Raw genomic sequence first — 23,450 nt, 5'->3', positions numbered from 1 at the left:
AAAGTTTGGACATGATGTAACTCTGTAACCCGATGCACACGGCATTGGTACTTTTTATTCGTTGTCAATTGATGTACTACTAGTGTTTTCAAGGTCATTCAATTATCGGAATATCAGCGCCCCTTTGTTGTTTATTGAAATGCAATTTAGTTTTTAATTTACCGGATCGTGTGGAGTACTTTGAAGGGCCGTTTAATGTGAAATTTAACCGGAAGTCCTGAAATTCGATGCAAATTTTAATTATGACTGTTCCCCGATTGGTACCAGACGCGCTGTTGTAGAGTATCCGCTTCCGGTGCAGGTCCCAGGAAAGGGATTCTTCGCGTGTGTGTGGTGAACAATTATTTTATTTTATAAAAAAGGCAAAGAAGGGTGTTCATTCTTTAGCGCACATGTACGTGTTGGGAGACGATTATTCACATAGTTTATTTATTTATTATAGTCTCATCCAATATTTACATTTATCACAGTTTTGCACATATAAAACAATAAGATAAAACACATATGATCCATTTCATCACAGGCACGTACTGACTCATACGTGTGATTTTCCTGCTTCGTTCCTTTCAATGAGACGTTTCTGAAATTAATTTCATCACTAAAAAATGTTGATCTTTGATTTTAAACATGCCGCAATTACATGTAAAAGGTTCACACCCATGTCAATGCGGAAATTACACAGAACAGTGTGAAAAAGCACTCTATATGCCATTGTTTTCGTTGAAAACATGGTATTCATTTACTTTCATTACTTGCATTGGTGTGCATGTGATACTCGTCTCTTCATATGGTAATGTTGTTGTAACCATTATTGTGAAGGAAATAATGGCTATTTTCCCTTTACCGTATTCTAATTCAATCATATTTAACCTGTTTTTTTACCACACAATTCGACCATAAAACCGGAAAACAAAAGCGTTCAGTTTGTAAAATTTCGGATTCTCATTTTTTTAGTCAAACCCGTCACGTTGTGTCAAACTTGAAGTGACGTTGCAACGTCTGCTCACTCTTTCAAATACGGAACACTTCTTAAAATGGTTTAGCTATGTGTGATCCTAACAATATTAATGTTTAATTATTGAAGTGTTAGAATTTTGAAATTTATCGTCTAAAAAATGTGTGTACCATTTAATCAACATAAACATGTAGTTTATTTCTCATGTAAATTCAATGTATGATAAAATTTTCAATAAATACATTAGATTTGCTAAACACCCTATATCTAAGAGCACTTATTGTGGACAGTAACAATTAACCCATTTATGCCTAGCGTCTAGAAAAAAGGCCTTGGCAAACAGCGTAGACCCAGATGAGACGCCGCATGATGCGGCGTCTCATCAGGGTCTGCGCTGTTTGCTTGAAGGAATTTCTGTAAGAAATTTTCTAAATATAGAAATAAATATACTAGACATCCCTAATTTTGGAAATGAATTGATCCAATTTAGAAGGATGGGAGAGTCCACTAGGCATACATGGGTTAACCATCAAAACACAAATATGGTTGTATAATTATGTATGGTTAATTAAATTCAGCAAATCGTTTGTATGCCTGTAAGGATATAAGTTCACGCTCTGTATTCACAATATAAATAATTATTGCGACTTGCGTCGGTAAACATAAATACGTGCTCGTAACAAGCTCCTAAAATATGGTTATAATGTATACATGAAGGCGCCGCGTTAGATGTTCATTCTAGTAATTTACTAACGTCGCCCAAAATCGTAACGAAATTTTCCGGTAATTTAGTAAAGTCAAAACCAAAAACACAATTTGAAATTCATCGGAAAGGAATACCTAGCAAACCTTGCTTCTTCACACTTTCCTCGTGGTTTCGAGCTCCTTAACAAGTCGCACGTGTTCTTAGTTATTTCAAGAGCAGTCCTTTGAACGAATATTAAAATACAAATTGGACCCATACATACCGAGTTATACTGGAGCACAAAATACAAGTTTTGTAATTATTTTCCATTTTCAGCGCTTGTTTTGTGTGATTTATCGTGTAATTAATTGCATAGCCTATGTTAACTGCGAGTATGCACCTATTTTTATATATAAAGGACGCTTTAATGTTACTAGTAAGAACTCTTGAATATAAAAAAGGTATTTATATGTTTTTATAGAACCGCGAAGAACATGCACATTGAAGTGAATTTGAGTGCGCTGTTGTTTATCACATATGAATCACGGAAACAACTCGATCATTTTTATATGTTTTGTAAAGAGTGCAATATGTCTGGGACTGAAAGTCTGCAATACAATCCACCAAATGAATTCACTTGAGCCAATTTCTGGGAAAACATATTAGCCCGTGCTTTTATGGAATTTTTCGTTTCTTAACGAAAATCCAGTCTAGGCGGAAAGTGTCGTCCCCGATTAGCTTGTGTGGACTGACCATGGACGTCTAGGCGGAAAGTGTCGTCCCCGATTAGCTTGTGTGGACTGACCATGGACGTCTAGGCGGAAAGTGTCGTCCCCGATTAGCTTGTATGGACTGACCATGGACGTCTAGGCGGAAAGTGTCGTCCCAGATTAGCTTGTGTGGACTGACCATGGACGACACGTTAAGCACATGCATTAACCCATTTATGCCTAGCGTCTAGTAAAAAGGCATTGGCAAACAACGTAGACCCAGATGAGACGCCGCATAATGCGGCGTCTCATTAGGGTCTGCGTTGTTTGCTTAAAGGAATTTCTGTAAGAAATATTCTAAATATAGAAATAACTATAATTGACATCCCTTATTTTGGAAATACATTGATCCAATTAGAAGGATGGGAGAGTTCACTAGGCTTAAATGCTTTAAGTTCCGTTTTCCCAGATCGCGGCTCACTTTCATTGAATAGTTCTTAAACTGTTGTGATGGTACGAGGAGTAGATGTATGGACTATGGGGATAAACATTGTATACATTCATGGAACCGACATAATGCCTTGTTGATGTCTTATATTCAACGGCCTTCATGAAATTCCGTTTAAGAGTTTTTAAGGCAATTCGTCCCAATAATGATCGAATGAGTCGCCAAGTATCGATATTCTAACTCCGGGGACATAACGCCGACTGTTTACATCGCGACATGGTGACAATGTCGCAGCGATTATGTGTCCCTGATAGTTCGATGTCTCCATCGTAAATATCGAGATGTCTTCGGAACCGTACTGTCCGCTGGTGTAGGATTATGTTTTTTATAATATTTGAATCTCAATGTAATTAATTTGCTGCTGTTGAAATAGATAATTGGGGGCTTATTTGATCACTGTTATCGACAATACTAAGTCTGATTTTTTTTTATTGCGACAGCATTCGCGACTTTTATCAATCATATATTAACAGTATTTATTTTTGAGTGATACGTGTATTGAAATACAAGCGTTTAAGCATGTATTATCTGCATTAAAGCTTCGTACATCGATTTAAAAAAAAATGGTAGTACATGTAGTTATAAAAGAGTTGAAATTTAATTTCAATATATGAATCGGACATGACATGACAAGATAAAAACGTGTTTCCGTTAGAAGTAATTACAAGATAATAATACAGTGATAAAGTGGCTCGCATTTTTTTTTTACAAAGCTATGTTTCCTGGCCAAGACTCGCTCCGCAACCCCCACTGTCATCTGTCAAACTTCTCACCCGGATGAGTAATTATCACACCTTTCACTCAATTAAAGCCATCGTCATATGTCACGTGGTTATGTAATTGTCGATAATTAGTTATAATTACGCGACAGATTGCGATACATCGATCCCCTTTTAATTTAAAACTTAAATATTTTTAATTGCACCTTAAACATAATGGGCTGACAGATTTTCGCATTCCTTCCAAGCTATAGGAATCTAGATCCGGTAAACAGGTGCCGGACATGGCGTTTTGTGGGACGATATTGCACGGGATTGGATTCATCAAAGATTAATTAATCCGTATTAGAAATGGTCAGGTTATATTAGCATTGTCTCAGTGATTGGTTGGTGGCATTTGTATCTCTTTGATCCGGTTTGCCCGAAATTATTGAAACCTATGGCGCCCTACGGTGACCCTTAATCCTTTAACGGGACCGTTTGGGATTAATCGAATATCTGTTAAAAGTCCATCAAAACACTAATCGATTATCATTTGGATTTAATATTATTGTGCGCTATTGTTTGACAAAAGAGTTCAATCAGATTGTTTGACGGAATTAGGGGTCAAACCCAGACATGGGTCTGGGAAAACTGCGTCTGATGTCTTGAAGAAGGGCCGTGTTTTACACAGTGTGAAAATCACTTTAGAAGTACAAGAAGACATGAAAAGAAAAAACTTCGTTTTTATGTTCAAAGTGTATCCGAAAACAGAATTGGTGAGAATTAAACTGCGAAAAACGTGCGATTGGTATCACAGCGAATATTATCGTACTTGGGTACAAGTCTTTTAGGAACTTTTTTAAGAACATCAGCACGCGTCCAAATTAATTAAGCAAAACGTCCTCACAAATAACATTATACCAAATCATTGACCATGCTCTGTATAAATACGAAAATGTGGCAAAAACCTTTATCTGGTAAAATTATTCTAAACCGTTAGATTCTATAGAAAATCCCCAAAACCCTTAATAACACCTGTGTCCTTCCTCAAGAACGTGTTCACTCTAATACACAAAATTACCAATAGCTCAATAGTACTCAAAAGGGGCCTGGTTATAAATAAGACCGAACATATTATTACCTTTAAACTCAACTCATGTCATCTTCAAAATGTACGAAGACGCGCGACGGGCGCGTGGGGAAATTAAAATCTAAACTTATATGGTTAATAAACCTCAGCGACTGGAGTCAGGTGGATTTTTGCACCTGCTGTCGTACAATGGATAAACGCGCGAGTTAAATATTGCATATGAAGCAAAAAAAAGATTAATTACGCTTTGGAAGTATTTGATGATCCCTGTGATTCATGCATTACCACAATTTAATTATTTCAAGTTCGGATAAAGAAAACTGGCTAATTAAGCCGGAAAGTTCTTCCAAGAATTCACCAATTACAAACAATTCTTGTCTAAAACATGTATCCAGATTAAAAACAAGTTTTCTACCATGGTGAATACACAGCAATTTTCGCATGAAACACGTGGTCGGGATTTTAAATCGACTCGATATACCCGGCATACGACGTCACTGATTGGTCAATGTAATTACCTAGTCACGCCCCCGAATCGCCAGTGTCATGCGTGACAGTTATAGCTAATTTCATGTACATATTCAGTTCTAACATTACATATTGTATTGGCTGCAACTTATCTTTGTAAACAAACAAATAAAAACGTATCATAACAAGTGTTATTTAATATTACGGAATACACTTAAAAAGAAGAGCATTTGAATATAAAAGTTGCGTGTTGTGCAGCTGTATTTCGTATATTTGTGTAAGTACATTAAAATATATATTTAAATTATACTAATCATTATCATAGAAATATTATTTATATTATCATTGTTATTATTATAATTTTAAAATCACAGTCGTCATCATCAAATATTGTAAAGTTTTTATATTGCTTGCTTGAATTTAGAAACTTTGTGTCATCTACATGAAAAGTACGAAATTTGAATTAAGTCCCTTTGACTGTCAAATGCTAGCGACAGTATGGGCAGTGTGATCGCATCTAGTAAAAGACGTTTTGGTAACAGTGATTTAAAGGAAAGAAAGCACCTTATCATTTAGACGTGAGTTTGAAGTTTAAAACTTATTCAGTATGCGATTGTGATTGATGTACAAACAAGCCGTTTTTTGCAAGGACGAATCCTTCGTAAATTTTATACTGTTGTTCACATTAAACGATCTTTAACATTAACCTGTAGACATTGGGTAGATCGAGATAATATCTGTGGAGCCATTCATAAAAGTGCTAATTTGCAATCTGTGTATCAATACACATCCTTCGCCATCTGCAACCATCGTGCACGGCACTCGATGATTGAATTTAGTACCTACTATTGTTGCGCGGATTGTTGTTGGTAAACACCGTAAATCAGTAATTGTTCGGTAATTGGTGGTAAATGCAAGAAACACCTGCCGTATTGTTTGGCTATCGCATCACCATCCAGTTGCATTATCGCCTACTAACTGATCGTTATCGAGCTGTTCGTCTGCCTTGTCTACAACAGCTATAATGTTCCTATCTCGAGGGTCACGCCGTATCTTTGTTCAAACACTGCACAAGCATTTCAGCAAACACTACGAAATGGAAAAGTAGCCCTTTGTGACACATTTTCATACCGTTTATCAAAATAACAACAGGTGGAAATCCATATGCCAGACCATGCGGCTACGCAATACACATCTCCCGCCGAAATTTCAAAACAGACGACATCCGTTTAAACGCTAATTTGCATATACTAAGTAAAGCTTTGTTCAGCGTAAAAAAGCCTTATAAATTGTGTTCACCTGAGCATGACCTAAATTTTTAACGTCGCCGTTTTATTAATGGGTAATAAATTAGTATTTTTATATACATTTTACCTGTATAAAAACGTTCGGCACACGACCTCTTATATTACACACTCCGTTGCCTGGGAGCCACGCGCCTCGCTCTTCCTAATATGGAAGTAATTTAAATATGAAAACACCTTCGCCGTAGCAGCAGGTGCATCTTATTCGACAGCTGAAGTTACAAAGAATGAATTTATAACCTCATTCATCAGACGATAAAAGATCCGGTAGTAGAAATCAACGTCTTCACGCGCCAACACATAAAACGACACCGAACCTTTATAAACAGCTCGATAGTCTGTCAGCCGCAAAAATGACGAATTGTCTCACTGCCATCCGCCTTCACTATACCTCAATAAATTTAATATAATATAAATAATAAAGCAAAAATAATATAGACATGTAAATAAACAATACTGTCGAAAACACGTTTAAAAAGTATATTTTTGCTGTTTAAATTCAAAACAATGCCTTTTTACATGTTCGTTCATAAAAAAAAACTGAAGTTAAGTTTGATGATTTTATTGAAACCAAATTTATTTAGATAATTTTTTATATAACATGTCTCTGTGCCTTTCAGTTGTAATTTAGAAGAGCTTAAAATCTTGTTATGAGAGCCAGGACATAACAATTAAAGTATGTGTATGTACACAAAACGTACATTCGTTTTTTGGTGAGTAGGGGGAAATATCACAGTCGCACGCTAAGCACGAGCCCTCGCGTGCCATCTGATAGTTCCTGACTACCTATTTGATAGCAAGGCTCTCTTTACTCCAATGAGCAAACAGAGCGCTCCGATAATTTACTCCTAAACCCCGAGTTTAAATTGGCTGCTCTACCAGTACTATTGCTACTACTACTACTGCAATCGCAGCATTTACGGATAGTTCATCTGTGTGCGTGTTTATTTTATAAAACTAACACCAGTTTAAGCTATTGTGAGCAGACTGTATTAATTTTTGTGTTTATATGCAAATGTAATCGTACTGAAATTGGATTTACCTTTATCGAATAGTATTAAATTTTTACGATAAAGCCTTCGCTTTGCTCTGTTACAGCGAGTGTCAATCAAGCGCAGAGGCGGAGTCTAGTCGATAGCGAGGCTGTAGTGCTGTGGAATATCAAACTGAACTGATGCCAAACACAGTGTAAACATACAAAATGAAGTGGCGAGCAGCAACAATTATCATTCTAGGGATTTTAAACATACTAATTTTATTACCAAAGGTAAATTGAATTATTTGTTTGAATTTGGTTGATTTTTTTGTTGTAGCTTAGTAAAAAGAGAAACGCGAGCGACTATTGTTCCAGTTTATTAAAGAATTTACTATTCTGAAAGATACCTGGTAGTAGACAGCACATGCAACGGCAACATGATAAACCTGAAGAGAGACGCTTTGAGAATGTGGAACACTTTAATTTACATAAGAATATGCGAATTGAACTTAAAAGTAAAACATGATTAAACACAATTAAATAACAACAGTACTGTTTCATTGTATTAAATTTTATTCTCATTTTGCAGGTATTATGCAGCGGAGTTTTTGAGCTCAACCTGTCAACGTTTAATAATTCTCGAGGCTTGGATTACGATGGAAATTGCTGCAATGGGGTCATGGACTCCAGTAGCCCGGCCGCCGGGCCTATCTGCACGCAGCCCTGTCACACGTTCTTTACGATATGTTTAACAAATTACATGGCGAATATCCCGCCGGATTTAAGCAAGGCGAACTGCTTGTTTGGATATGTTTCAACGGATGTGTTAGGATCTAACGATGTGAATTTCCAAAAACTCACTGGATTTAACAATGTGATTTCCTTCCATTTCAATTTCTCCTGGCCGGTAAGTAAAGCAAACCTCTTGTTTACCTTTTTCCAAACATTCCTGTAAGCAATAACCATTCGCTTACCTGCCATAAAGTGCATGTTTGCCTGTACGGGGAATTTTAAGCTGTCCGTATTCATGACTAAGTTTGCTAAGACTCTGGTAAATCTTCATATTTTTTCCTCTCCCATACAAACGTTTATCGATTTGAACCGGGTCCTACGGTCTCCTTCGAAACAGCTTGTGTAGAATTGAACAGGAAAGTCGCTAGGTTTAGTAAATTAAATATGCATCGGATATGATCCATTCTCTTTCTTAATTCCAGTAATTCAATCTCACCGCGTCACATCCATGATTTATTCATCACATTGTCCGAAGAGCACCATCTCTACGGCGACCGCGCGATAGTTTCCCCAAAATGATATTTCCTTGATGGGCTGTTAATTAAACTATATGTAAATTAGAGGATTCTTATACTGTTGCGCTAAGCTTAGAACGTGAATCCCTTCTCTTTTTTTTACAGGGAACGTTTTCCATCATAATTGAAGCTTGGCACGATGCAACCCTTAAGAACCCTGTTACAGGTAAGAATCTTTGTTTTTAATGGGCTTGTTTCATTAATATACTATATTCCATCAATATAAAGCTTCACCTCTTGCACCAAGAAAGTAGACACAAGTACTCCCAGGTATTTGATTTGAATTTACGAAATGTCAAAGTGTTTCTGTTTGATGTACGTGTTTTGCTGGCAAATGGATCTTTAATGTGCGTGTGTATAGTGAATCTATAGTGTGTTTGCCCCAGTGGAAGTTCTTTACTGAAAACGGGGCCTCAACAATTGCTGGATTTACAAATAACTGGATTATGTCACAGGAATAATTGGATTGTTTATGGTTCGTTTGGATACAAACCGTTTGTTTTTGCCGCCGAATTCCTTATTCATGTCCTAGTAAATCTGTGCACGAGGAAATAGAACGTGAAACCCAAGATTTCTGCTTTGACTCAAAACGACACATCAATTTCTGCCAAGAAACTGGTATCCTGTGGTGAATGGAAGTGAGTCGACGTGCTTTCTAGGTGGTACAAGAGACATCGTAATGGCTAAAGTGAAAATTATGGAGAACTAATGAATAGGGTATGGAAATAGTTCCAGTGTCAATTTGGAACTCCACGTATAAGAATTTGGATTATTGCAACCATTGTGAGCATTCGTTTATAAAATGGATTTTACCTGTTGGATTTAAAAGCTGTCGGGTCTTGTAAAAATTGCAAGACCACAGAACCGACGAAAGAATCAACTGATGTTAGCATATTGTTGCTTTGTGAGAAATTTTTTCTCCTGAACTGAGTTAATCAACGAGCTGTAAAAAAAGAAATGTGCGAGACGTCGCTATATCGTGGATTATTACTTCAAACGACTCAAACAGAAACATTTTTCACAATTTAACACATTTAACAAAAGGATTAGCCTTTATTGAGCTTCCCATATTTTATTGAAACACTGCCCAACGCTACACCGAGACTATAATGTATAATTTTTTAATTATACCATTAGAGGTTTAAAACCCTTCGCATTCCCTTACTTTATCCACCGACTTGTTAGATTATAAGATCGTCTTCTTTCTTTGTGCAAGGGGTGTACAGTGAGCCAGCCACTACAAAGGGGAAAAAGTCGGGTAGAAATCTTCCCAAAGGTGTATAATTATTTTACCAGCCCGCGAACCGGCTACCATCTGCCACTAAATGGCGGAGAGCGCCCGTCGAAAATTTCTCATGCGTTTAACAGATTTTATATTTTAATATTTTACTCGCTGAGTTTATGATACGGCCAGTGCGCCATATGCACACTGTACCGGATGGTACAATTATGTTTCAAAACCACACAGACTTTCGGAATTTTACCCACAACACCGTTGTATCGTAGACATTTCAGATTAAATTTTTAAGAAAGACGAGTACAGTTTATTGTTCCGTACAAAGCAAGATTGATTTGGTGTTACCGGTGTTGAGTTTCGTTCCGTTGTGTTAAGTCATTTTGTTTTTTATTCAAGACTTATCTGCGTTATAAAGTGCAAACGACGATACGCGTTTTCGTAACGTCTTCTCTTATCGATTCCCACTCTTTGTTGGAACTTCTGCTCAACAATCAAATCACTTCATCTTAGTTCTCTAATCGCTCATAATCTGTCGAGGTTTCGTTTCACAACATGTTTCAAACTTTTCACACGTATAGCTTATCATTTTAGTACAACAGAAGTGGGAGCACTTTTTCACGCGCTCTTATACACGAATTTCCTCTTGTAAGACCTTTGAAATCGCATCTTCTTGATGTAATTACTTGAAAGGCCATTCTAAGAACGTCTTCCAAGAACATCAATGTAACCCCGATTAACCCACATCCGTGCATGCCTTATAGCATTCTCTCTGCTCTTATAGTAATTATTTTGCAGACCTTAATTGTAGGTTACCTCGGTTTAATGTCTGTTGACAATTTGCGTATAGATTGGTTAATCTTTAATCTATATTCCAGTTATGGGAAGCAAATCTATAATAATGCTTTTTATGGCATGTGTGCATATGTAACTGTTTGCTCGCATGTAAGGAAAGGCGAAAGCTGCCAAAAGCAGATCACGCAGAGAATTAATTTAACCTGTAGTGCATTTGCTACTTATAAACTATTTGAGTAGCTCTTTACATTGTTTTACCAGTAGTATCTTATCTCGATTCGCATTTTCGTGGGGCCATATGAGTCCTTAAGGGGACCCACTAACACATGCAAGGTCACACGACAAGGAATGTGTGCTGTCCTACACCATAACAAAGACAAATACTCTGACATTGGCACATTTTAAGCACAGCACCAGCAGAAATCAATCCGTTAAGATCCGTTTTCCGTTCACGTTAAGACGCTTACAACAGCCATGGGTAATGTTTGAAGCTACGCTTTATTTAACGCAAATCGTACAGTAAATTATTGAAAAGGCATTCTCGAAAAGGACAAAAACACGCGTGCGCGTACAAAAAGGAGTAAGTGCTGTTTAAGGGGCCATGAGTAAGCGTGAGAAAGCAGCAGATAACAATTTACCGTAACCAGACGACAAAGCCCAAACTGGGTCATATTTGCAAGCAGCCTGTTTCTCCAACTGAGTAAATTCCCGCCATTGATTCTAAAATCGATGTATTCAACCGATAAGGCGCTCTTTAATTAAATATGCTTTTGCGGCTTCACCTGGTGTGAGTTGTTGTTCAGCAAGTTTTAAAGAACTGTCAACCGCAGACGAATATTGGCAACCCCGACGGCAATTATGGAATAAGGAATGCCTTAACTTTTGTATTTTTCTGTTGAAATGAAGTCTTCTTTTAACAAACAAAAACTTAGGCGAAAACAAAAACACACAAACAACGTTAATTCCTTGGTAAATTTTATCAAAGTACAATTATGTCTTTAGACTATTTGATTACCTTAGACGTGTTTAATCACATCGTTGATTAATTTTACCATACTGTAAGCAATCCGTTTAGTCTGTATACGAATTCAATTATTTCAATGTATCCGTTTTCATTTATCGTGTTATCACATGAAGCTATTAAAATACAGCCATAAGTAATTCTTTGTTTTGCGAAATTCATTAAAGAAAACGATTTCGTGAGTCAGTCTTGGTGCGATAAAACGAACACGGATCGGTTTCAAGTCCATCATTGGATAGGCTACACAGCAGCAGATTGGAGCATTATTTATTTAGTTGAAACATGTTATTTCTGTCATTCAAAACCATTTCAACGATTTCGAGTTGCACTTTATCCAGATTTGCGGTACGATTCCGGTGGCGAGACGACGGCTTGTCCATTTGATACAACTCTTGTTGAAACCAACACTTCTGATTATGCATGTTCGATCAATTTCTAGTTTCATGATTGTGCTTGTTAAAAAGCTGTTTTGGAAGATACTAATTTCATATAATAGTATATATAATGTAGATAAGTATTTCATTTATAAACAATGACATCTGTTTTAAACTTAATAAAAACGCTCTGTTCAGTTTACTTTTAGTTTTAATTACATACGTTTACAAAAGTGCAGTTTCTCGATATCATGTTTAAACCATTGATCCTTTTTCTTTTCTATAATTTTAGTTAAGATCAAAACAGTTCGTGCCTCTAAGACATTTCAGCCAGTTCAAAAATACTCATCATGCTCATTGCGTCTTAGAAATCTCGCAAGTCATCATAAATCATTGACTCCGTGGCTCGCTTCTTGACATTCATGATTCTGTCAAACGGCCGTCACCTGACGCAGTGCTGTATATTATACCCAGTATTGAAATCGAGTTCGACAGTTCATTAATGTGTTACGTACTTTCTTAAGGACATTAATTGCGTTTGAGGCTATAGGAATGACAATAGCTATAATTATCAAGACACCTTCAACTGTCATTTTAACAGATTGAACATGACGTGTCATCCTTTTTGCTGTAAGCTTCACAATTTGTAGGTTATCTATTGTTTTTGCTTAGGGGCACAAGACTCATGAGAACATGTCCGAAATAAGGTCATTTCACTGGTTATCTATATAGTACTTATCCAATTTATTAATTAGTTCAATATTTAAGTATGTTGAACAACAAGTGTACTCTATAAAAACAAGCGGAAAAAGCAAACTCCAGTTCTTAAAATACCAACATTTCGGGTCATATTAGGCAATTATTGTTTTGACTAGCACTTACTCCGTTTATCTGATGGCATTTCCCCGAATGGCATAGAGCTCTTGACAGAATGCATGGCGTTAACGTATGGACCAAATTTCTTTTAAATCATGACAGAGGTCTAGTACAAAATCTTCGAAATTGGTTAATTTAATGCATTGAGTTTCAAAATAAACAGATGGGCCCGAACGACAACTGTTCAAGCCAAGTTCATGAGTTTTAAATTGGCTCTTTTCTCTGTCACGCTGACCTCTGCGTGAGTAACTGTTGCCCCACCATCCGAATGAAGACAGTAATTAGGGCTCGCTATTACCAGTTGCATCTTCATTAAAACTAGCAATCATTGCAGATGATTGTTTGCGGCTAAACCATCATTTACCTGTGTTATAAAGAAGGGGACACATTGCTGCGCAGTCGAGTCCACCTGTCGAGGTTCACACGCCCTCTGGCGTATGGGCTTTACAATTGTTGCTAGGCAGCCGAAAAGAAGGGAGCCCAGATATTGGGCTCCGCTCATGACAGCTTAACAGGGGCCAGTGTGATAGGGCTGATTTATTACACATCGCCTCTGGTCTGGACATAATTGCCTTGATTTGAGTGGGGTACTTGATGCATCACCTTGACGAAGGCCCGGATTGTTGTTTTGCATTGATGTTGATTTTTTATTTTCTTGAAAACTATAACAGGAATCGATCTAAAACCCGTTTAAAGTCATGAACCACCAACATGTTTCGTGGGGAAAATGGTGGCAAGATGGACCAAAAACAACCGCCTCGTTTCTGTCATTTTTCGTTTGAGGAATCCCGCGCTAATCGACTTTGATCTGGACATAGAGCACTTTGATCCGGGTCAAAGATGCCGTAAAATCGCCGTGCGCTGGCGTGAGGCCATCAACCTGTCCGTCTGCGCATGTCATTCTGTTGGAATTCCGGTCTGGCTCGTGCAGATGTCAAGCTAACATGCATTGGTCACGATTAGTGCCTTGTCTCGAGGAAATCATTCCTGACTGATCGGTAGACAAAAATGATTATCTTGTTATCATCGTTCTAGATAATGTGTGGGTGAATTATTTGATTGCAATTGTAAAATTTACACCGCGTAAGTTATATCTTGTAATACGACGTTAAATTGGTCGGTCATAATGCGGGGACTCGTTACACAATTGAAATGAAATACGATAACTTTTTCGTGTATCGCGAAAATTACTAGTTCCATTGTGGTGTTTGAAAGCCAGTCCCCTTCCCTTTCTCGTCACCTGGACCTATAATTGCTCCCCTGAAACCCGAGACAGATCTGAGGGGTAACTGTGCAATTTTCAAATGAAAACAGAACGCTTGAAGTCGCGTAAATCAATTACAAATGGAACAATGATGCGCGCGCATTTAGTTTGCCTTTTTCTTAATTCCTTAAAGGAGTCTTCCACAAATAATCTATAAATCTAGCCGGTCACTAAACGTTCTCACGCTTATATACAAGACTCGTAGAAATATTGTTTACCTTCAATTTATCTACAAATGGACGGAAAGTGACTGATTGACTTCGTTTTGTGGTTTATATTCGTTTTCTTTGGGGTAATTTATCGCTCGTTTCACGGGCAGCAGAGTATGTCTATGGCAATAAATTGTTTCTTAATGATTTCAAATGGTTTATATACATTTAGCGTTGAGACTTCGAGTGGTCATTTATTGAGTCAATGAGTTTCTATTGAAATGATTTGACTTTGACACTAACAGCGCCCGACAAAACTAACGACCGATACATTTGCGGTATTTATTGTTCATCTGACGCGGACAATGGTTACCATAAGCAATTTTGGCGGTCAGTTTAAATATCTTGTAGCGTACCGTATATGCCAGTCTGGTACAAAAACTAAATAACTTTTCTCTTTTACGGAACAATGGTCATTTGTAAGTGTTTTGATACATCACCATAAAGTTGAAACTGCCCATACGCTAGGAATATGTACTCTTGTTTACCTATTATTTGGTCACTTTTTGAATTCCTCATTCGAAATTCATTTTAATAACGATGCGTCGTCGTTAAGCTAGGAATTATCACAATGAATACTTAACCAAAGTACATTCAACATCCGAGGCTGCAAAATATCCGCCCAACATGTTACCACAGCCATAAAACATAAACGTGGACAAAAAGGACGCTCTAGGTACCCATGGCGACAGGTTGTGCGCTAACACTTACTTAATGACCGCTTGGTCATCTGGGGGTTGTTTTGGCTTCAATTTCATTGACCAAAATAGAATGTCGATTAAATGACGATACAATGCTGCGAGTAAAAGGACTTTGTTTTCATTCACGACATGAACAGATATTATTGAGAATTTAATAATTGATGAGAATGACATATTGTCCTCTGAACTTACACTGTATAACTCGATATACACGAAGTGCCGTCATTTTAACGCGTCTATGATATTGTGTTATAAAGTTTGTATGCAGGCCTCTGTGATGATCGTACCTGACTAGATCCCGCTTATCTTAATTCATGCATGCATTGTTTCTTGACCAATATATTTGTTAGTCCATATTAATGTTCGAAAGGTTTTACCGATAACTTAAAAATGCTAGTTCATACCGCCCCATTGTGACATAAGGTACCATGCGACATAAATTGAATGTCACATGGTACCTTTTTGCACCAATGGGGCGAATATGTCCAAACTTAAATATCGTATGCTCTAGTATGTTATCTGATCTTACCTCACCTTTGACCGTTTTTTCCAGGGAGCCCGAGGGAGCGGATCTCGCGCCTGGCGGTCCAGAGGGAGCTGAAGGTGGGTCCGGAGTGGAGCAACTTCATTCACAAGACCGACCGCACCCAGCTCGAATACCGCTACCGCGTCACGTGCGATGTCAATTACTATGACGCCGGGTGCTCGAAATTGTGCCGACCACGTGACGACCATTTCGGCCATTACACGTGCGACTCCAATGGGGATATCGTCTGCATGACCGGATGGACGGGCGCATTCTGCGACCAAGGTAGTTTCCATGTTCTTACATCCTATCGTTATATCAAAGTCATTAAGGGTATCTGATTGTTTGTGCTCACTTGCTGATTGCACGTTCTGGCTTTTAGCGGATGCTTTGACACATAGTTTTTGGGTTTTTGGAAAGGAAATCTGAAAAGTTCGCTTATTGAACATGTTTGAATCCATGAATAGGGTGTACACAATTTCACTTAACGAAAATCTGAATTATGTTTTTGTTGTGTATCAAATGAATGCATTAATGTAGTTGTGTTATGTTAAGCGTCAGTTTGTTTCCTTTGTGTACTAGTATCATAGCCGCAATACACCGATTTTACGTTTTGGTAACCTTAAAGCGCCCGCAAAATTCACTGTTGTCTTGGGATTTTTTTAAAGAAAAACTCGTAAGCATTTTCGACTTTGAAAAAGAATACAAACAGTCTATCCCCTGTGGTGATTAGCTAACAAAATATGCTGAAAATGTGTGACATTTGTGAGCGTTTGGATGCAAGCATGGTACAATATGGCATCGAATTAGCTAAATAGTGTCTTGGAGATTTGAAGAAATCGTTTTTCTAGACAGGCTAGTGATCATTTTCGTGCACCGAGATTATGGCATTAGGGACAATGCACGCCAAATGCACCGCCCATCGTGGCAAATTGCATGAATAATTCCTGGCAATCCAATAATATTTGTCAGTAAGAGGCTATTCGCTCGTAACTAAGGCGTTTTCATCCATACACAACATCTGTTGTCCCTGAGATAACGTGTGCTGGAATATATGGCTTCCAATATTGCTTCCATAAAATGTCTGCAGACGACTTTTCCGCAGAAGAAAGCGCTTCGTGGTGTTGAATTGCAGCATCGCGTTAGATATTGACTCGCAATTATATTTTTAAGAGTATGATTTCATGCGAAAAATATTATTGTCGCCTGTAGACTACGATAATTAATCCGCCGATATGCCAAAGATGTCAATACGTTACCTTTGGATATTATTATTGACTGTCAGTAAAAATACTGATAAGAATTTACAGCATTCCAGACCAAACGACTTTTAAAAATGCTGAATCATTAAAAAACAAATTTCGTAAAAATGCGTTTGAAAAAAAAATCGTACCAAATAACCTACCTCATGGCTCTAGTTGTATTCGAGTGTTTTCCAAGACGCGTTGTTAAACATAAATGACAAATGAAAATATATAAAAGCTGCAAGAACAGCTGTCCTGGTGTAAGGTTATGACATTTTTATACCGGTGTTTTTTGTTTTCTCTGTGGTCCGGTCGATAGAGAAGTGGTGTAGTTTTCAAGCCCTACTGAACGAATTGCCGACTTAATATTTAATAATATTTGCCAACAGTTATTGAATTGAAAACCGAATGGTCGATACAGGCAAACAGCCGAGCAACCACAAGAACGCGTTCCCTGCATGACATAGTAGATTTCCGTCGCATATTTTCAAGTAATATTCCACTACAGGGTGTTTTTAACAGTAAACTGTTTCGATCCGTTGACGCTATAATTGTTTTGTAAGGCCTTATGTAAGTTAAAGTATGCTAGCACATGCTCATTTTTCAACATTTAACTCAGCGTCTGTCACTAAGCGGTGTCATATGGAAAAAGTTGTGTACTTCAGCGTAAATTATCTCTTAATATAGACCGCCTTCTTTGTTATGAAATGTTTTTGAGTTCGTCGACAATAAACCATCGAAAGGTACATTAAAATTTCGCGCGCGAAAAATGATCAGGTGTCCCTACCATCAGATGTTAATCTTGTCGTCTGCTATGAATACTTTTGCGGCACGCGCTTAACGGAAAAAATAGGTCGTTATGAATATCTTTTATTGAGTAAGTCATAAAAAATAAACACTATTACATGCTTAAGCTTAAACCATGCCTGTTTAGTTCCCCCAGCTGTTGTCAGGTATATCAATATTTTATTTCACATGGTTTCCTCGGCTTCACAATGAATAACAACCGAGGCCATGCGCCATTTGCTTTCGGACCGCTTACGTTCATAACAGCACCGCTTACATCGCCATATGGAATCAAACATTTATACCCTAGGCTATATTATGTCAGATTTGTACAACACAAATTATGACTGACCTAGATCTCATTTGTGGGAAAGTATTTTTCCATGATATTACATAGAAATTTCCTGCAGTTTTTGTTCTCCATATAGTACATAACTCGATGGGTAAACATCCGCGCATGCTTCTTTATAAGCGTGATTACGGCTCCATGGAAACGAAACAGCAAGTTGTAATTTTTTGCCGGTAAGCGATTTCTCACCTGTCTCCAAAGAATAGGGTCTGGAGACTGCGTAACGCGTTTTTGTAAAACTCGAAAGAGATAATTAGAAATTACAATAGGAGTATGGAAGTTATATCGAAAGCCAACAAATGAAGAGAAGAAATCATGCAAAAAATATACGAAATATAATTATTAAAGCTAGCAGCAGTGCAGTGATTGCTCACTTGCTTTAACCTTGCAAAGATTGAATAAACTGTGAACGAAGTTCGAGAGTTTTTAGAATCGCTGAATTTCAGTCTGTTGAATGTTGGATTTTCAAGGTCGGTCTTTGAACATTTTAAGTTGTTTACACTCTCGCGGAAGACAGCTGTTGATGAAAATTCCGCCGCTCAACCCGTTGACAGTTCGATGTCAATGCAACAATAGCCTCATCTGCCGTTTCAGTATTAACCCACTTATGCCTAGTGGACTCTCCCATCCTTCTAAATTGGATCAATTTATTTCCAAAATTAGGGATGTTTATGGTTTAGTATATTTATTTCTATATTTAGAATATTTCTTACATAAATTCCTTTTAGCAAACAGCGCAGACCCAGATGAGACGCCGCATCATGCGGCGTCTCATATGGGTATACGCTGTTTGCCAAGGCCTTTTTTTCTAGACGCTAGGCATAAATGGGTTAACAAACATGCACGCACTTTTACCCATGGGCTCCACGTGTCCGTGGCAATTTTGTCATGGCCACCGGTAGCCTGCGTTCACTAGTTTCAAAGCGGCTGCACATTGTTCACGGTCGGTTAAATGCTCATTTCTCAATGAAAATGAAAGCAACTTGTGGGAGGTTGATTTTTTCTTGTATATGCGCAATATAGATACAAAAATTATAACGCCGTTAGCAAAATAAATAATAGTTTCAGCGCAAACAACATTAAAGGAATGCGTATTATTATTTGCATGACGTCACACGGGCTATTCTTTGAAATAGCAGTTTTGGCTCGAGTAATCAAATATTTGACCAGAGGTCGGCAAATATTGACCCTATTGTATCTTTTTACGTTCGATAAGAATTTTGTTTGCAAGAATTTCTACAATCGACCCCACTTTTGTTGGAATTAATTAATAATGGTGTTTGACTGGTGATTCAGGAAATTCTCTATTGTTGTCATGATTGCTTAATAAGCCATAGTGGACAAAATTGAGAAAATACCGTAATGGAATTCTTTGACCAGAACGACTTACCTATGCCACTAAGCGACCTGAGTCACTCAATAACTTACCTTTTAAGGGGCATTTATATTGAAAGACAAACTTAGCATAAGTTCAATAGAAGGCTGGTAAGTAAGTTCTTAAGAGATTCAGTAGACACTATGTCCATGATACCCGACTTCTTGTTTCTGACCAATTTGATGGCTCTTTTTTTCAGCAATCTGCTTGACCGGGTGCGATCCAGAAAACGGTTACTGCAGCAGCCCCTATGAATGCAAGTGAGTATTGTCAAATACCAGTCATTGCTAAACAACTGTAACGGTCCAGAGGTTTCAGTCGAGTTAGCACAGTTTTGTGGCGAGTTGTTTGCACATTATGCGACCAAATGCTTTTAGTGATATTGAATTAAATATGCAGCTTAAACAAAATTGTGGTTAGTTTGTACTCGCATATTAAGATAATATCTCTGTAGTCATACCGTACGCTGCTGTTTTTCATACAAAAGGCAAAAATGGGTGAATATATTTACCATCGATTAAAACTACAAAACGTGACTATATGCATATGATTCCCCACCCGTGAGTTATCTGTTTGATGTCATTGTCAGTTCGAAGATCTCCTTTTAATGTCCAGTATTAATCGCCCGGAGTTTAGCACTAGTACAAAAGACTGAACGCGAAAGGCGGTGTATTTGAAGATTAAATCTGATGTTATCACTTTGGCGAAAGGTCTATAGCCAAAGGCGCAAAAAAAGCAATGCATTTCAATTGGTTTGTTATTTACCCCTTCAATGTACAGTGTATGTATGTAAACACTTCCGAAACAATTTAAATATAAATACAATATCTGCGTGCCCTTAGCACTGCCTTATCATCAGAACAGCGATAAGTCATGATGAAGCGATAAGTTTTAGCCTCAAATTTTAGGGGACATACGTCACTTATTCACTTTACAGGAAGCAATCGTTATACTTTCCTAATCTCATAAGACAATACTATTTCGACTGACGCCAAAAGCGGCACGCTTATAAAGAGACGTCGAACAAAGGCGTTTGAATTGCAAACCCATCGCCTTTATTTGATGAGTGGCTACTAATTGTTCAAATAGGTTGCTGTGTCCATATACATCGCAATGTTTTCATTTCGACAGCTGTTTCACACACGGCAGTGAGCAAATCACATCGGAATGTCGCGTGTTGATGCTTTTTTGTGCTATTATACGCCGTGACGGCCTCGAGTTGGGTCAGTATACGAGCAGGCTGGGACCCATTTGCTGTGTAATGGAATACTAATTCAATAAGTGCTCGTATTTCACGCAAATAATAAGCGAGGCTCCTGATAAGATACCGTATAAATATAAACATGCGAAACTTAAATAAAGCATTGTGTAACAGCGTTTCCCCATTTTAAATCTGATACACCGACATTCGATCCCCTGTGGCCCTAACAATGTCGTACAAACTTCTCGGGTTAGGTGACACAGTGCTGATTTAGTTTATGTCTTACAGTCTATTAACTCATCGCAGTTGTTTTTATTATATTTTTTATCCATGCGGTATTTACTTTTAGAGGTAAAATATGCGATCAAATTGTGTTAAAAATAATATACCGGTATATTTATGTAAGCTATAATGACAAGATACTAGTATAAGATTAAGACCACGCTTGTTTACAAATACGAGTAAGTATAGCCAAAAAAACTTTTTTTGCAAAGACGGCTTAAGATTATGGAATAGTATTAATACATGAAAGATTTTTTTTTGTAGAAAAGAAACAGACTTTAATAAAACTATTTTCCACAGGTGTCGCAGCGGATGGGAGGGCGAGTTCTGCAAGGAGTGCATCAAGTACCCCGGATGTAAGAACGGCACGTGCACCAAACCCTGGGAGTGCAATTGTGACGAGGGGTGGGGCGGCCTCTACTGTAACCAAGGTAACGCTTGAGCCTAGCTGTTCTCTGGCGTACGTTATTGTAAATTTTGTTGTTTTCAATATGCCACTTTCGTTGACATTATTAAAACTATTGAATTACTATTGATCCGTTGAGTAATAATTTCCGTTGATTATGTCCGGGTCATTATATGTATATTCAATTAATAACTAAAAAAATAATATTTTAAATAGATAGTCGTGTAAGTGACATGAATAGTAAAATAACGCCGCTGATAGCCGACTATTTATCCGATAACCAGACCAAACAAACTTAATATCATAAAACGACCGAGGAAAACTCAAGACAGAGCGGTCCTATGAAAGTTTAATAAGAACTGCAACAGCCCTCAGCGGGCTTGGGGGGAAACATAAACGTGTTTTTTATGTTCCGAGCGATTGCCAGCCGATTTGTGCTAATCGATATCTTAGCATTAATCTCTTCATTGGGCATTACCGCTGTTTATTTGACTATCACTTCAAAGGGGATTTTAATTGAAGCCCTGCCGCGGAGTAACAACTACTGCTTGTACCTGTTTATATGTCATTGCGCATATTTAACGATCGTACGCGGTCTGGAATCGCATCTAGCCAGACACAAATATCCTTCGACCCCATTGTACAGATTCTATTGCCACATTTATGTTTCACCCAGAAACATCTGGAAGTTAAAAGATCCAAATTTAAATTACATGTCAAGTTGTTACATATAAATTTTCATAAAATCAAAGAATATTTAATATGCGGATTTAGATTTTGTACAAAATCGTGTTGGCAACATCCAAAAGTATATTGGTGCCATTCGCGCACATCATACCTTGAAATCTAGAAGTTGTTTTCAGCGCTCTATACCAAGCCTACTTCTGAAATTAAAACACCCGTTGCTCTTCTTTCCGCAGATTTGAACTTCTGCACACACCACTCGCCGTGTCTCAACGGTGGCGTGTGCCAAAACACCGGAAGCGGAAGTTACACGTGCACGTGCCCGGAAGGGTTCAACGGCACGAACTGCGAGAGGGAGGTGGATGATTGCCTGTCGAGGCCGTGCCAGAACGGGGGCTCGTGCGTGGATGTCGGCAATGGTTACCAGTAAGTAGAAAAAAAGAAAGATCATAAAGCGTTCTCAGTATTTTACCGAATACTGAAAGGTGTAGAGTGGATACTATGCTGTTGAAACTCTTTTCCTTTATAAAGATATACAGTTTTATGTAATCGTGACTATCACGGGTAAATCACAAAACAATATATTTGTATTACTTATAGTTATTTGCCTAAAAATGTATGTGCATGATATGGTTGATGGAGAAAATACTTGTTCACATATATCAAACATGTTAATATTGTACCAAACCTGTCCACTTATTTTCGGACTACATCTTAACTTGAAACGAGAGGATTCAAACGGAACCTGTATAACAAGGTTTGGTTACCCCACCTTCAGGTGTAACTGCCCGGTGTCGTATACCGGCAAACGCTGTGACATTCGCGCGGAGAGCTGCGAGAAGAACCCGTGCAAAAACGGCGCCACGTGCGTGGAAGGTCAAGGGTCATATTCGTGCCGATGTCGTTCAGGCTTCACGGGCTACAATTGCGACATTGATATCAACGGCTGCGACCCAAACCCATGCAGAAACAGTGAGTAGTAAATCATTTCATTTCCATCATTATTCACAGTTTTGAAATGCAAAACATGTTGGTCTTATTTAGACGTTTTTAAAAAAGCTTTTGCAAGTTTGTCTTTCAAACCTCCAATTTACGTTGTTATTATTTTTTATATTATCATTAAGTTGAATTTCTTGATGTACCAACCTCGTTCACTGGCTCAGATCATTACATATACATGCGACTGAACCCATATGTTGTGTTCTCATCCCCTCTATTTACCGTTTTCTCATGTAAAGTTTCAGCCAGATCTGTGTTCTAAAACGCCTTCTTCCTTTGATTTGGGAATCATAAGATATTATTTATATGCCTTCATACTATGCGTGGAGAGAGGAGCGTGCCGTACATATGTTTTTGTTTTGGTTGCTTTTGAGTGAATCGGCGTGTTTACTTTGATATAGCTATTCATATTAATTCACA

At 37.9% G+C, this 23,450-nt stretch overlaps 1 protein-coding gene across 7 annotated transcripts in view; it reads left to right on the top strand.

Annotated features, from left to right (window-relative positions):
- The window catches only part of LOC127874842 (delta-like protein 1), a 111,594-nt gene that overhangs the window by 78,919 nt on the left and 9,225 nt on the right, over positions 1-23,450 (top strand). For 6 of the 7 annotated variants that reach the window (XM_052419487.1, XM_052419484.1, XM_052419486.1 and 3 more), the window contains 8 exons: positions 7,520-7,688; positions 7,987-8,304; positions 8,810-8,870; positions 15,732-15,989; positions 19,658-19,718; positions 21,242-21,372; positions 22,268-22,457; positions 22,810-23,003. In XM_052419487.1, coding sequence (XP_052275447.1) covers positions 7,623-7,688; positions 7,987-8,304; positions 8,810-8,870; positions 15,732-15,989; positions 19,658-19,718; positions 21,242-21,372; positions 22,268-22,457; positions 22,810-23,003 — 1,279 coding nt within the window. In that variant the 5' untranslated portion in view covers positions 7,520-7,622. Of the gene's footprint in view, positions 1-5,219; positions 5,395-7,519; positions 7,689-7,986; positions 8,305-8,809; positions 8,871-15,731; positions 15,990-19,657; positions 19,719-21,241; positions 21,373-22,267; positions 22,458-22,809; positions 23,004-23,450 lie in introns of those variants that run through there. The other variant, XM_052419488.1, reaches the window with a different exon arrangement.

Source organism: Dreissena polymorpha, chromosome 3, assembly GCF_020536995.1.
Source record: "Dreissena polymorpha isolate Duluth1 chromosome 3, UMN_Dpol_1.0, whole genome shotgun sequence".
NCBI classification, from domain to species: Eukaryota; Metazoa; Mollusca; class Bivalvia; order Myida; family Dreissenidae; genus Dreissena; species Dreissena polymorpha.
This window is presented reverse-complemented; position numbering and strand designations above follow the sequence as displayed.